The sequence below is a fragment of the Plectropomus leopardus genome, chromosome 2 (genome assembly GCF_008729295.1).
Source record: "Plectropomus leopardus isolate mb chromosome 2, YSFRI_Pleo_2.0, whole genome shotgun sequence".
Lineage (NCBI taxonomy): Eukaryota > Metazoa > Chordata > Actinopteri > Perciformes > Serranidae > Plectropomus > Plectropomus leopardus.
The window spans coordinates 23,283,915-23,299,585 of NC_056464.1; the positions used below are offsets into that span (position 1 = coordinate 23,283,915).

General features: G+C 39.3%; 1 protein-coding gene across 3 annotated transcripts in view; it reads right to left on the reverse strand.

The window, feature by feature from the left end:
• Positions 1-323: 323 nt before the first annotated feature.
• Positions 324-15,671, reverse strand: part of LOC121957019 (ras-related protein Rap-1A-like) — a 31,039-nt gene continuing 15,691 nt past the window's right edge. For all 3 annotated transcript variants that reach the window (XM_042505510.1, XM_042505526.1, XM_042505518.1), the window contains exons 6-8: positions 11,651-11,794; positions 10,268-10,394; positions 324-1,349 (exon numbers count right to left, since the gene is read on the reverse strand). In XM_042505510.1, the coding sequence (XP_042361444.1) occupies positions 10,305-10,394; positions 11,651-11,794 (234 nt within the window). In that variant the 3' untranslated portion in view covers positions 324-1,349; positions 10,268-10,304. The remainder of the gene's footprint in view (positions 1,350-10,267; positions 10,395-11,650; positions 11,795-15,671) is intronic.

Consider the following 15,671-nt stretch of genomic DNA (forward strand, 5'->3'; position numbering starts at 1 on the left):
GTGCACATACTGTAATATAACGACACAGGGTCTGCCCTCTCTTTGTCATCTGTTCATCAATGAAAAGACTTTCACTGTATAAAATGAATAACGTTATAGCCAACAACATGTCCCCATGCAATCCCTATATTCATTCAATATGAATTTTCCAACCCTTAAAAAACACCTTTTAGTTTCACTCTTTTCAAATAAGTCAAATCCGCTTTGGATAAAAGTTTAATTCACAAAAATACATTGACCAATATAATGAAAATGTACTAAAATGTACTTTAATAATCCATAAAAGCTGGAACATCATTGACAGAAAAACACAAGAAGCATTATTAGAGTTGGTTTAGTATAATATATTTCAGCTTCAAGAGACATAGAAATCAATCCTTATTTTTCCCCATATTTCTTCTATAAAAGACCCATTTTTTTCTGAAGCATTATTATGCAAAAAATGGCATTAGAATATATTATGGGAGCTATGAAATCCCAGTGACTGAGTATAAAATTAAGTCACATCAGAGAGAGATATTTGCAGAAGAGAAGTCCATGAACAACAGGGCGAACAAAGAAAAGAAATATATAATAAAAATAATAATACATATTATAGACCTTGATCTATCATCACTGACATGACAGGCATGGAGAATAGGTGTATGGCTATAAAAAAATTCTCACTTTTCCACTTGATTTCACTTGAAAACATCTACACTTAATAACTGATGCATTTTTTTCATGCTCGTTTTTGAAGAATATTTATAATCATACAACTAAAAAGAGGTCAACTTCCATGTCTTTCAAATACAATATTGATATTGAAAAAGATGAAAAATACTGAATCTAACTTTTGTTTTCCTTCTTTTTAATGCTGTTATTTTCTTTTTGTTAAACTGTCAAAAAAATGAAAATAAGTGGGCTGCTCTCTGGCCATGTAGGCAGCTCATGGACACTTTTTTTTTTTTTTAACTTTCAGAGGCTTTTATCATCATCATCATCATCATCATCATCATCATCATCATAAGTTTGTGGTGTTTGTTGGTACAGAAAATGGAGACTGTCCGTTCAGGGTTCACACTGAAACTGAGACACAGAGGAAAGTCCTCGGAGGCGACAGACCAGAGTCTTCTCTCTCTCTTACTGTCTTCTCGTTCTCTCTCTTCACTCTCTCCATCCATCTCTCTCTCTCTTTCTCTCTTTCTCTCTCTCTCTTTCTCTCTCTCTCTGGTGTAGATCATCCTCGTCTTTGATAGGAGCAGTTCAGTCAGCTGATTCACCGTTTATGGCTGATGGAGGGAGGGGGGCGGGGCTGTTGGAATGCTGGCACGTTCCAATCAGGGCAACAGTTCTTCATTACAGCATTTCTGAAAAACAGCACAGCGGTTTAGTCGTTTCACAGCCTGACACGAGTTATCAGTGCCCTCTAACGGCCGGTCAGTGACATCACAGCTGTAGAAGGAGTGGGAGGAAAACGTAGGAGGAGAACACAAAATTCAGAGCCACTATTACATATAACCACCCAAGAGTAAAATTTTGGTCCTGAGAGCAAAGATGCATTGCACATTCTTATTCTTAGAATCAGGATTAAGTCAATTTTATTTGATTGAATATTTGATTTATTTGATTTCAAGCTTCCAGGCTGCAAATGCAGCAAAGCGAGAGACATCCGGTGGTTCGTAAAACTTTAAGCATCCCTTCAAGATTGGAGCCGGAGCACTACAACAGCCCTGTTACTGTAGTCTCATATATCATCAATAATTATCAGATTCAGTAAAGTGTGTCTAACTCTGATATGTGAGCACTAAAAGTTGAACTACATGTTATTATTAAATTTGTAATGCTTTTACTCAGAATGTCTTTTTCTTTTATTACAGGCTTTTTTGGGGGAGGTTTTCCTTAGCTGATGTGAGAGTCTAAGGGCAGAGGGATGTCGTATGCTGTAAAGCCCTCTGATGCAAACTGTGTTTTGTGATAATGGGCATTATGAATACAATTGAATTGAACTGAATTTTATGTTCGTAGACAAAGGTGGGATGCAGTTATCTGATCTGTTGTTTAGTAAGTTTGGCTGACATGTTCACTGTTGCATTGGCTGTGCGTATTGGACTACAAAATTACATCTGTATGCATTTTTTTGTTTTAAGATAAAAACCTTCATGAATAAAGTCACCAAAAAAAAGAGATGAGGCATTAAATGTAGATGGTATTGCTTCCGAGCTCATATCATCACTACAAATCAGCCTGGAGGGGCTTTACAGTCTACACAGCATATGACACCCTCTAACCTTAGATCCATGATTCACATAAGGGACAAAAATCTATTCAAAGAGCAAAAAACTGTAGGAAACCTCAGGAAGAGGAACAGAGGAGGGATCCCTCCTCCCTGTCCAGGACGGACAGACAAGCAATCAATTGATTTTGATTGAATTGATTGAGTCGTAGTGCCAATCATACAAATCGACTCTAAATATTTTTACTGTTTCAATACTCATTTTCTGACATGTTAATACACCAGTGCACTAATCTAGATAAGTACCAGAGTGCGGACAAGTATAAGCTGAGCAGTAAAGTGCAGGAATTTCAGTGGGTTTGAAAGGTTATGAACACAAACATAAAAATGTCTGCTTAAAATGATTCTAAATACATGAATTCATATGTAACTCTTATATGGAGGGGCTTTTTTTTGCTTTTCTCAATAGGATTGCTAGAAATGACAGGAAAGGTCTAGAAATGCAATTGAACCCAAACTGCTGCATTGGACTCAGCCTATGTGGAGCGCACACTACACCAGGCAAGCTAATGGTCACCCAACACAGACATCAGTCTTGCAAGTGAACGGCGAGGTGGCTCTTTGAGTGACGAGCATGTAACCACCCAATCAGACGGTCAGGGCAGGTGACTGGTCTCAGGGAAGTAAATCAACGGAGGTTTTTCACAGCAGACATGTTGACTGGTGACAGTTATAAAGCACAGACATTATTAACAAGATTAATGATGTCTGCATTCCAATTAAATGTTCTGAGACCGTGTTATTGTGCATGATACTGTAGCTCGTTACGTGGCATGGACAACTGGAGAACGTCAAATGAGAGTAGCCATAACTAATGTTGTTGGTTGCACCTTTTTTATTTCATTACCAAGTCTATAACTCTAATGGAAAAGTCGTGTATTGTGGTGATAAAACAACATGTGGGCACATCTGACTCATCACTGAGCAGAGTAAAGTTTGGTATAAAATGTTCCATAAATTGATTTTTAAAAGCTTAAACAGGTCAAGGGAAAAAAGTAAACTATAATTCTGATTATTATAATTACATATTTAAAAGTATGTTAAAATAGAGAGAATTATTATCATTTTTGAAGTACATTTCTAGGTCATTTTGTTATTTGTGTTTTAACTTTCTTTTTTTTATTGTTCAGGTAATGCACTTGTACTTTTAACAATTTTTTTGCTAATTTCACTTCTTTCATTGCTCATTGCCTTCTTCCCATGTTTTTGAAAAAAGTCCATTTGCTCAGGTTTCATGGGTAAAACGCTGCGTGTACAGTAAACTCTACAAAGTCCAGGTTTCAAAAGGTCTACAAAACAACAAAATTGCAAACACTAGGACTGTATTTGTTGACTCCTTAACTGTGGTATGAACCAAGCTGTGACTTTTGTGCATCATTACACCATTACCAAATACTTGTAGTCTGCATCAATATTCCATCATATCAAGTGTCAGCTTCCTGTCAATTTCTGTCCTAGTGAGCAGCTAAAATCAGAGGCCGGCGGCTCATGAGGTCAGCAAACTGGAAAATGCCCATGTTACACAAAGAGAAACGTCCCATTAACTCTCTCAGTGTGTCCTGTCCGAGGCTGGCACTGTAACCCCTCCCTCTCTCTCGCACTGTATGAGCTTGTGTGTTGTGAGCAGTGGAACAGGGGGGCTGTAATCCCGTTAGTGCTGGTTCATTGGGCTGGCCAGCGTGTGAACGGGGGCGCGGACAGACACCGCCCCAGGGCCTGCTGACAGAGGCCCCACTCTCACACTGGACCACTAACTGACCAACACAGATGGATTCAGACGAGGAACGCAGTGGGTGGTTCAGTGACCCTGGTGTCTGGGCTGGGCACAATGGTACTGTCTGTTTCACTAATCCCGTGTTATCTGTAATATCAAAGTTTTATTTCCCCCCCTGCCCTGAAAGTTAAAAGTGAAGGTAGATGTCAAATCTCTGCTGTTGGCTCGTTTGGTTACGCTGAGGTTTTGTGTTTATAGTTATTAAAAGACGCTCTGACCGAAACTTTTGGAAAAACTCTTGTAAATTGTGACTTGTTCAGCTACACCCATTTTTAATTTCTGAGCAACAAAGAGGCCCGACTACTGACACAAAACCCAAAATATTTTATGTCACATCTGTACACTTTTAATGAAGTGTTGATGCTCACTGTAAAACTTATGCTTACCGTAATATCCTAGCCTGGGATATTATTTGCTTAAATCGCTGAAGTCAACCCGCTTATATTTGGGGCAGGCGTCTCGATGGGACTGGCTTTTATTTCTTTTCACACAAAACGGTTGCTCAGCAAAAATGGGAAATACATTCAAATTGCTTATTTAAACCTCTTTTTTGCATCTCTCTTGTTTACTATGCCAGTATTCATATCTGGTTTCAGTGAAATGAACTGAATGACTGAATTGTAGAGAATCTTACCAACCTAACGATGTATGAAGTATGTCAATATTGACAAAAGTTTAAACATTTAGATTTTTATGCGTGATCTAAGCAGCTAACTAACTTTAGCTCCAACAGGTAGCCAACAACCAGGTTTTATACATCCAACGAACTTCTATAAAAAATGAACTGCATGACAACCGGACCGTGCCTCTAATAGAGACAGGCCTTTATTTGTCAAAATGTGTAGCCAAGCCGGGCTGGTAAAAGGGACTGGACATTTAATTGGACTAGGCTTACATATGAAGATTTACGGTATAATTTTACAGTATGTTATGCGACTTCTACTGAGATAACGTTCCAAGAAGCATGGCGATGGATGTTCACAACATTAGCAGGTATTGCTTTTGCAGCCAACGCACTTGCCGTCATTATATCTTATCTATGGAGACGTAGATGTGTTATCCGAGCGATAATGGAACGGCAAGCCCCTTATATTTGGGAGCAGCCACGTGTGAGGGATTTCTAGGAGGTGATAGTCCACGACTTCACAGAAGAATTGTGGATTCAAAACCTCCAGATGATCTGCTCAACTTTAAAAGGATCAATCAGTGCAATAACACATCTTGTAGCGCCTGCTGCATCATGCCCGAGGGAGCCAGTTCCTACCGATAAGCACATAGCCATAGCATCATATGACTTATAAAAGCCAAGTTTCCATTGCAGTTTTGCAAAATATGGCCCTTTCGACCTTTCGATTTGCCTGAAATACCACCTCATGCGAGTGTAAAAAAACTTTTAATTGATTTGATCCATTAGGTGTATTCTATATTCACAATTTCAATTTGTGCAATTTGAGGGTTAATGGAAACCTGCTTACAGTCTCATATAGAAGGTATTACTCATCAGGATGTCTAATGTCTGTGATTACAGTTTTTTCTTAAACTGAGAAAATCAGTTGAAGTCAGACATATTTAAATCTCTCCATTCATAATGTCCAGTAAAAAAACTCCCCTAAAAATATGTAGGCCTAACACAGTTACAACAGTAAAAGAAAATGGGGGATTACTTTCTATCCTCCTACATTTGTACTTTAAACAAAAAACACATCTTATATTGTGACATTTCGTAGAAATGGTACAGAATTAATATAATTTCTAGAATAAATAGAAAACACAGTGTCCAACAAAGTTCAGCTCAGGCCAACAGAAACCACTGCAATCAAACTGATTGTCGCTGACGCTCATCACGTCACATTCAGCTAGAACATGGTGTAAAGCTGAAGGAAATTCTTTGTGTCCATTTTTTTGGAATAAAATGTACAAGCAAAAGCAGCCTATTTTTCTATTAGCAATATAAATCTACATATATTTACTATGATTTTTTTTTATTTAGCCTGACTATTATTATAAACACAGATAATTTTTCAATAATTTTTTGGGCATTTTCACATTCACTGATAGGACATCTAGGAAAAGTGGGAGAGTTAGGTGGGATGATATGCAGCAAAGGGCTGCAAGCCAGAATCAAACCTGAGCTGCTGCAAAGTAATCAGCCCATGAGGGCCACTCACAGTCTACCAGGTGAGCAAGAGGTTGCCTCATGCACAGATAACATTTTACTGGAAAGTCTCCATTTTGTCTGGGACATTAAAATCTGCGAGGACATGTGGGCTGGCGCAGAAATCCAGAGTCTAATCTATTTTGATAACAACAGCCCTGTATGCTATAGCAATGCTGACACCAGAATTTAGGGGATGAATGAAGCGACCACACCAGAGACAACAGTCTCTCTCCTGCAGCTGTAACTCAGACCTGAATCCAGAAACAATACAAGAGATTCACCAAAAGAGGTTCATGTTCGGATGCTATCAGCTGATAATACTGTTATGATAATATGATTATGACAATGTGTTATTGAGGTCCTTGTAAAGAAAGTATTCGTCCACTTTGATATAGGACAGCAGCCCTAAGCATGGTTAAGAGTCGGCATCAAGGACACTTCAGCCTGGTTGACACCCACAGGATGACAGCTCATACTGAAGTCCTCCAGTTTAAAGACAAAGTGTCCTTACTCAGCTTGCCACCCCTGCTGGACATTAGCCTCACTGACTAAACGCAGTGCGGGTCCAACAGGATGCTTCTAAAAGTTCAGTCAGCAGCATTGTGTGCAGAGGTTCCTTTATCATCAACAAACACAGGCCGACTAACAGAACAAGTGCTGAGGCCTTAGTTACAATATTTTTAACTGTCGACTGACAAATCACACCCCCTGGCAGGGTTTGAACTTCTCTGACAAGCTTTTATTCTTCACACACCGTGTCCTTCAGTTTTGGTGTTAATCCCAGTACATCATGAATGCTTTTAAAAAGACACAATCCAGCTCTTCAGCCTGCCTGAAAGAGCGGCCACAGAGAACAATTCTTTCAAAGTATAGTGAACCCTCTATAGGCTTATACCTTCAATGTTTGGAAATACTGAGGCTAAACTCCGTAATCTCCATGTGAGGCAGGATACACGTCATGAGGTCTCCTAAGATTTGCACAACTGAATGAACCTAGACTCATCTTTCAAAGGAAACTTTCCACATCAGGGTGGAAACATTCTTACTGAGACTTTTTAAGTCTGTGAGCAGCAGGTCAACTGGGGTTAAATCTTATCAGGAGCTCAAAGTGACCTCTGACCTACAGTGGGTTTTTAGTTAGTGTGACCTGCAGCAACTGGATCAAAAGGCACAAGACCGGAGAGGATGTACAGCTTTTGTTGATGGCTTATGTTTCTTTGGGAATACAAAGGCCTGAGTAAGTACAAATATATACTGTGAAGTGACAGAGATTTGTCTCCCTACAGTGATTTTGCCTTAGTGCTTAAACTCGGGTCGCTATGCCTTTAATGTTTCTGGCTGTTTAAAGCGATTAGGGACATTGTTACAAATCAATAAGCACGACTAGGTTATGGCTATTTTGGCATTATAGGAACCTTGCATCAACGTGATGAGGTACATTGATTTGATCAGGTATTTTAAGGAGCAGCATGTAGGATTTAGTGGCATCCAGCAGTGAGGATTGCAGATTGCAACCAGCTGAAACTTCTACTGTTCAGGGTTCCTTCAGGTGTTTATTATTTAGGGTTTTTTTTTTTTACCAGGAGCCTAATTATCCACAGATGTGTCTTCCTCTCCAAAACAAACTGGTCCAGTGATTATACTGGTAAAAACAAAGAATAAAGCAGTTCCCTGTTAAAAATCTGTGTTTTTCCAACACTGTTTGACTTGTCTCAAAGGGGCTACTAACCACGGTGGTCGACTCAAGAACGAGAAGGGCCCTATCTAGAGCCTGTGTTTGGTTTGTCAGTTCTGGGCCACTGTAGAAAGATGGCAGTGCAACATGGAGAAACCTGTGGACGAGGACACGCTCCCTAAGTAGCAGGTGATTATACTCTAAAGAAAAACAACATATTATTACATTAACTTCCATTTCTGCCAATATTCCCCCCTTTAATTCTACACAGTGGACCTTACAGTCACTAAATTACCCCCCAAACATGTAAAGCTACCTGGTTATAGATTCTCACTGATAAAAGTTTTGCAGCTGAATTTTCTAGAAAATCAAGATAAATAGTGTATAAAAGTAGATGTATTGTCACAGAGGACCTTGTTTACATTGATAACCAACTAAAATAAATGTGTAAAATATTTAAGACAACTGTAGAAAATGTCCTTAGAATTACAGCAGAAGGGGAAAAATGCAGCTACTAACGTTTACAAAAAGGGCTACAAGGACAGTAGTTTCAGTTTACTGTCAAACTGCAATTCGACACAGAGTATGAATTAAAATTTGTTACATCATATACAGTAAATATAAGTAAAGGCCAGATTAAGCCAAACCAAATCAAACCAGGCCGAATTAATAGACCAGCTTCTCTGTTTAGATTGACGGGAATAGGCAGCATGGTTTACAGAGCGTGTCTGTTGTCAGACTTCCTCATAACCAGTCTCCGGCCGAACTGTAAAAAACGCTGATAAATAACATGAAAAAAGAAGAAGCAATTCTGATTTTCATGGGAAACAACCTGATGACAGATCCGGATTTCCTCAGATTTAACCAGCGGCTTCAGTCTGCTGAGGTCCATGTTTTCAATCCAGCCATAATACAGTGACTCATTCATTCAACAGCAAAGAAGATGTAGAAAAATTTGCTAATGAAAGCACTTCACATGTTTTGAAGGCTGACTCAGGGGATGTTTGCCTGTCCAGAAACATTTATTGGATCTGTAACTAATCAGCATCAAAGAAATGCTATTCATTATCAGAGGATGACAACTGCAGTCATTTAGAGCAAGTGACAAGACATATTGTACATAATATATCACTTATGCGAAAGATGGCTGGTCTGTTGTCACATGGAGTAGTTCCTCTTTGAATCACTGCATTTTTAAGCCAGGATATAGAAGAACTACACTGCTCAACAACAATAAGTTGCACAGTAAAATTAGAGAGAAGTCATTAATTCCAATTTTTTAACAAAAAGCACTGCTATTCCTATCTGTCCACTAGGGGGTTGTACTGAAACGCATTCATTTTTTTAAAGAAAAATTGACCAGTGAGCCAGTTTAATTGGTGTGCTCACAGCACCTTTCAGCGCTCAACAAATATAATATTCCCCGTCACAATCAGACTCATTATGTATAAAATGAGGGGAGAAAATTGTTAGTTAGCACATACATAAAACAACCTCATTGAATTTAAAATGTGATAGCTAAATGAGAGCCGTAGAGCAACTGTGAAATTCACAATCCGAAAAGTCAGTTGTTTTAACAATTGATATATTATTCAACTATCAAAATAGTCTTTATTTGCAGCCTTTTTTTAAGCGCATTCTACAAAAAATTAGACATATGGTTGAAATTGTAATCATTTTTCTTAAGACACCGGACATTAGACAGTTCATCTGTTTTTTGAATGGATTGTTCATTAATTGTGAACGTTTTCAGTATGTACTTGTACTTCTTTATACTAGAGGAAAGGGAAAACATTGGAGGTGTTGTCATTTATAGGTTATTATGTCATTGTTTTATTGGTCTGAGCGACTTGACCAAATGGGGCTGTATGTGGCCAATGAACTGAAATGAGTTAGATGAATCCAGGTCAGGAGTTACTGTGTAGTCAGTTTATTTGAAATAAACTGGCACTTTTTACCTAATAATTTAACTAAAATTACCAAAGAGACTTTATTTTGTAACCCTTTAACTCTTTTAGTATTTGTTGCACCCCCATCTGCCTGGAGGGGGGCCTCTCTACTCCAATATTCCTCATGTGCTGTAGTCCTTGTTAGAGAGCTCAAGAACAGTCAGTAAACACTGTTGACACAATGTAATATCAAGCTATACAGATGAATTTGACTCTTCTTCACTGCAGGTTAACAAACTCGTAAAAGGCCGTGATGAATGATGAACTGCACCTGATGTTAGCCGCAGCATCATGTAAGGTGACACAAAGATCAGAGCTATTATGTAACACTAATTAACCTGACAGCCTGTGCCCATGCATCATGACCTCATGAATAGGTGAGCTGCTGGCCCTTTATGACTTACACTATGTGTTATGAAATTTTAGTCGCACACACCTGGCTCAGAGCTGCTGCAGGGGCTGAAGGGGGGTCTTTAAAGCAGGACACAGTTGGATTTCTTTTTTGCCTTCTTCTTTTCCACTGGCGTTTTCCTATTTATCTGTCTGACCAGGTCATAGAAGATCTAAGAAAGAAACAACAAACAAAAGGTAAAGCTGTCAGTGATTTAAGAGTGGAAAAAACTCTTTATTCTTACAAGGAAACATACTGTGGCATCTTTAAAGGGGGCCTATTATGCATTTTTTCAGGTTCATACTTGCATTTTTGGTTTCTTCAAGAAAATGTTTACACGCCTTAGTGTTTAAAAACACTTTATTTTCCCCATAATGTCTGTGCATGAGCACCTGTATTCACCCTCTGTCTGAAACACTAAGTTTTAGCACCTGTCTCTTTAGGCCCCCCTATGGAAAAACCCCAGTCTGGGTGTTCCTGGATCTTGTGAATCTCTGCGTCTCTGCAACATCATTGCAGCTGAGGAAATAACCGTAAAGCAGAATAGCTTCACTTTCTACCATAAAAAACTCACCAATAAAAACTTCTAAGCTCACAGCCGGACGTGTTCCAGTAGGAATATGATCCAAAACTGGGGAGAAGTTAACAACATCGGCAACCAAGAACAAACGTTTCCCTGACCTTAGCATGCAGCTACATGTAGCAGTGTTCTTACAGCCACAGAATGACTGTGTGCAGTTTCTACTGTTACCAATGAACAATAAAATCTTCTTAACACAACTGGACATGTTCCAGCAGGAGTTTGGACCAAAATTGGGGAGGAATGAACATTTATGGCCAAGATGACATGCTTCCCAGATGTTAGCATTTAGCTCTATGTAGCAGTGTAGGCTTAGTAATGTACATACTTGCAGTAGCATGCCATGAGCAGATGACCATATTAAGAAATCTCTCACTACCTGATATCATCTTTTCACAAAAATAGAAAAAAATGGAAACCGTATTCAGAATAGTCTGAAGCATGAGGTTTTTGCTCAAAGGAATTACTTTTAAATATGTTTTTGTTATTTTTAAAGTTATCATTATTTGAAACTTTAGCCACTCTCAGTATGAACATTTAATAACATAATGATATTGTTACATGTTAATATGGCAGACATACAGAAAAGCATTATAGGTCCCCTTTAAGCAAACAGTAAATAACATAAAAAAGCATAAAATGGATTGATACTACTGTTCACACGCACTAGGTTTAAACCAGGTGTATCACTGAGTAGCAAGAATAACCCAGTTGAGCTCATTACCACCACCATACTGGTCTTTGTTAACTCTCACAAATCGGTCAGTATTCAAATAATTCTGAGATATAAATGCGATTGTTTACAACATGTGCAGTGTCACCAGTGGTTTGCATCTGTGTGTACTCACATCGAGGACGTTGATCTTTGACTTAGCAGAGGACTCTAAAAAGGCACAGTGGTTCCACTGTCTGGCCAGGTTCTGGCCCTGTTCCTTCCCCACCACACGCTCATCCTCCAGGTCGCACTTGTTCCCCACCAGGATCATCGGCACCTGCGGAAAAGCAAACAGAAAGTCGGCATGAATCCCTTTAAGGCAAGTTTGTGATTTTGTGTCATGAAAATTTAAACTTTTCTTGACTGAATACATGCAACTAAAACATATAATTCTCCCTTTTAAAATGTTTAATTTATGTAAAATTGTGGAAAAACAACAGATTTAAAGCAATGAAAAATGTTAATCAAAAACAGATGTGTGTGACATTTATTTTGAGTAAGCCTGAAGGTTCACAAAAAAGCCCGTAAAAATAAATAGAGAAAAAGAGGCCAGTGGAGGAGAGTAGAAAGAAACATTTGGTAAGAGAGGAAAATCAAGAGTTAGATGATAGAAAAGAGAATAAAGAAAAAGTAAGTAGAGCAGGAACTGGAAATGGGAGCTGGAACAATATTAGTGTGAATGTGTAAAGTTTGAGCAAGATAGCATCTGAGGTGTTAATTATTTTAGATTATTTATTTATTTATTTAAATTACTTAAGATTATTTTTTGGGCTTCTTATGCCTTTATTTCATAGGACAGGTTGAGCGTGAACGGGGGAGAGAGAGAGGAATGACATGTAGCAAAGGGCCGAGGCCGGAATCGAACCCAGGGTTCCTGCAACGTAAAGCAGGTTAAATTTAAGACGTTTTAAGACTTTTTTTAATGCCTCTTGGAATTAATTTTAAAGACTAATTGTCTGATAACCAAAATTAGATTAGGACACTTAATTTTGCCCAAATGTTTAACATGACACAAAACATGAAATGCCTTTGGTACAGTGAAAAAGTTAGATTATTTGTGTCAAATATTGAAAAAAAAAAACCAACTCAAAACCTTTTTATAGTGAAACACATGGACGACGATGAGTAAAGTATATTAACATTAAAGTATCTTTTAGGTTAACCAATTGAAGCGGGAAATATCTGGCCCTTCTGTCTGATTTTTTTGGCAATTTAGTGTTTTTCACTCTGCATGTGAGATTCAACAGTCTAGATTCCAATCATGATGAGTTTAAAAAGAGGAATTTTTCAATTATTTAACAAAAAAATAGATGTTAGTTGTAAAAAATAAATAAATAAATAAATAGATGTTACCAGTTATTTTGAGATTTTACAATGCAACAAAAAAAATTCAGAAAATCCTACATGCCATGTCTGAGCATTTTAAGACTTTTGAAGGATGAATTTGAGTCATTTTCATATTAATAAGGCCTTATTTTAAGATTAAAAAATATTTAAAAACATGTTTATTTCTGCTGTAATGTCGGTCCGTTGTCTTCATTTTCAAACCCCTGAGGTTGAAGCTTGGTGGAGACATGATTAACAGCTAAGTAGTTTATTCACTTCAATTTGAAGCCCTGATTACAGGGTCACAAAGACAATCAAGAAAATCAATGCATCCCTGGGGGAAGGCAAAAAAAATCATTTAGGTTACACAACAGTTACAAAAGAGATTAAAGAATCAATATGAACTTGCAATTAAAGCAGTTTCTTTTGGTTTTGTTTCTTTAAAAAGGAAACTCTTCTCAACCAAAAGTGAGAACACAACCACTGACATGCAGCTGGTTTTGGAATCTCGCAAACAGCCAACACTTCTTCTTTGTGCCCTGACTCAGATGTTTCAACAAACCAAGGTCAAAAAAACAAAAATTCTCAGAGGAAGAAGGAATATTCTGGGCATAACTTCATCCCTAACTGTCACAGTAGGCAGAGTCGGGGCAGTCAGGGTGTTGGGATGCGTCTCATCCTGCCTGCTGTTTCCTGACCGTCTATCTAGGGAGCACGCTGGCCCGGAGGAAGTCATGGCAGCCCCGCCCAGCCGGGATAACATCGCTTTCCTTCCTGAATGTTTTCGAACATTTCAGCTGGATTCCACGCTCTGACTACACTCTGGAATTACATGATAGTGTCAGATTGTGTGCGTGTTCATTCTGCATTAAAACTTTATTATTAATCTGCATGACAACCGATTCAAGTTTGAGAAAGAGTTCAGTTTTTTGTCTCAGTTTTCAAGGGGGTTCACAGGATATTTGTGTTTGTGGTGCAGCTTAGCAAACAGACATAATCAACTAGTGGAAACTTTTGCAGGCAGCACAACAGGCGCCAATAATATATCAGCTGGGGAAATCTATTTGTGGTGGGACTGCAACAAATAAATCCATGCATGGGAAATCCTGCCTTCAGTGCCTTCTCCTGGTCTAGAAACAGCACCCAGACATGCCTTGTGAATCTGGAAAAACGGGATATTTTTGTGAGCAAAATGGTAGTACCCTGACATGCACTAACTTGCTTAAACTTGAGACCTTCTCCCACCCTCTGGTACTGTTCAAGGGTCGTTTTTGACAGCGGTGTGACCTCCCTCCTCCACAAAATGCAATACTTTTGAAGGCATAGGATGAATATTCCAGGGTTTTCTTTTCTTTCGCTCTTTCTGGGCTGTGGGCAGACGACAGGAAACTGCGATGTTTAGATTAACCCCATGGAGGTTGCTGCTTGATGTTTGATATCCAAACAAGCCCTCGCTCTGGACTGCTGAACGACATTTCTCCCAGGGGTCCTGGGAGAACGGGTGTTATGCCCCTCCTAACACAAACTCTGAGCCAAGCTGGGATGAAAAGGATGGAGAGCGAGGGGATGGTAGGATGGAGGTATGCAGAGTAAGAAAAAATGTTCAGTGTCAGCAGCACACGAGGCAGCATTAGCCTACTTTAAGAATCCACGCAGCCCACAGAGAATCTGTTCAGAGGCTGTTAACATGCTACAGACAGGTCCTGTCCCGCCCACAATGGCATGCTGAAGATTGGATTGCGGGGAACACAGAACTCAGTATAGAGTAGCTTAAATGAATGGAGCCAGTCGTTCCAAATGGAGCGGTGAGTCACAAGCATGGAGTCAGGCATTAGTCCCATCCGAGTCACACAAGCAGAGAAGGAGATGGCCCGGAAAAGTCATAAGACCTCTCTTACATAAGAACAGTGGAAGGAAGTAAAGAGAGCGAGCTTTTAATACACTGGTGACTGCTCACACACTTTATTCTTCTCTGCTAACGACTTTTTCAAGGAGATGGAATTTGGCCCTACTGTGTTCATTGTACAGTCATTAAAAAGGCTTGTTAATTGAGCTTGGCGATATCAAGTGCTTCTGTGCATTTCGCCAGCTATGCAGTAAATGTTGCGTGGAAGAGCTGAGAGTGAGAACAGCTGCAGCAGCAGCTAGAATGTCTGCTTTAGCAAAAGCTTGAAAGCTTTCACCAAATAAGAAAATCGGTACTCTTGGATGGAAAAAAAGAATGAATGTTAAGCATTTCCTTGATGCATTCCTGCAAGGGGCAAAGAGAGATAAACAGATGTCACAGTCACAGGTAAAGGCTTAAATCACAAGTAGCCTGATAGCCAACAGAGTGGCCGTAACACTCAGATAAGCACAACCTGGAGATATATTCAGAGGGAGCACAGTTAAGAATAAGGATGACAACTGTTTTCTTGCATGTTGAGGAGCCACTGATCCTGCAATCCATCTGTTAGCCTGAGGCTAACCTCAGCTCCCTAACCACGTAGGCCCTAATGAAGAACCACAACCTCACGATCCTGTGTGTTTTTGATGAGCTGAAGCTTTCCTTGCACATCATCCCTGACAGTCCAATCACCCGCACAGAGTGCCAGACCACAGTAAGACCACAAGGCAGGCCATAGAGGAGCGGGGGGAAAGCAGAGAGCAACAGGCGCTGAAAAGGCCAGTCACAACAAAAGGCAGGGGAGTATACTGGCACAGATACAGAGGAAGGGGCACAAGAGAAGGACTGACAAAAAGATGGACAGAAAAGACTGGCAAAAAACGTCTGCAGCAGGGTGCAGAAGGACTTTTAAGACGGTTGACAGGGCACAGGGAGAGAGCGA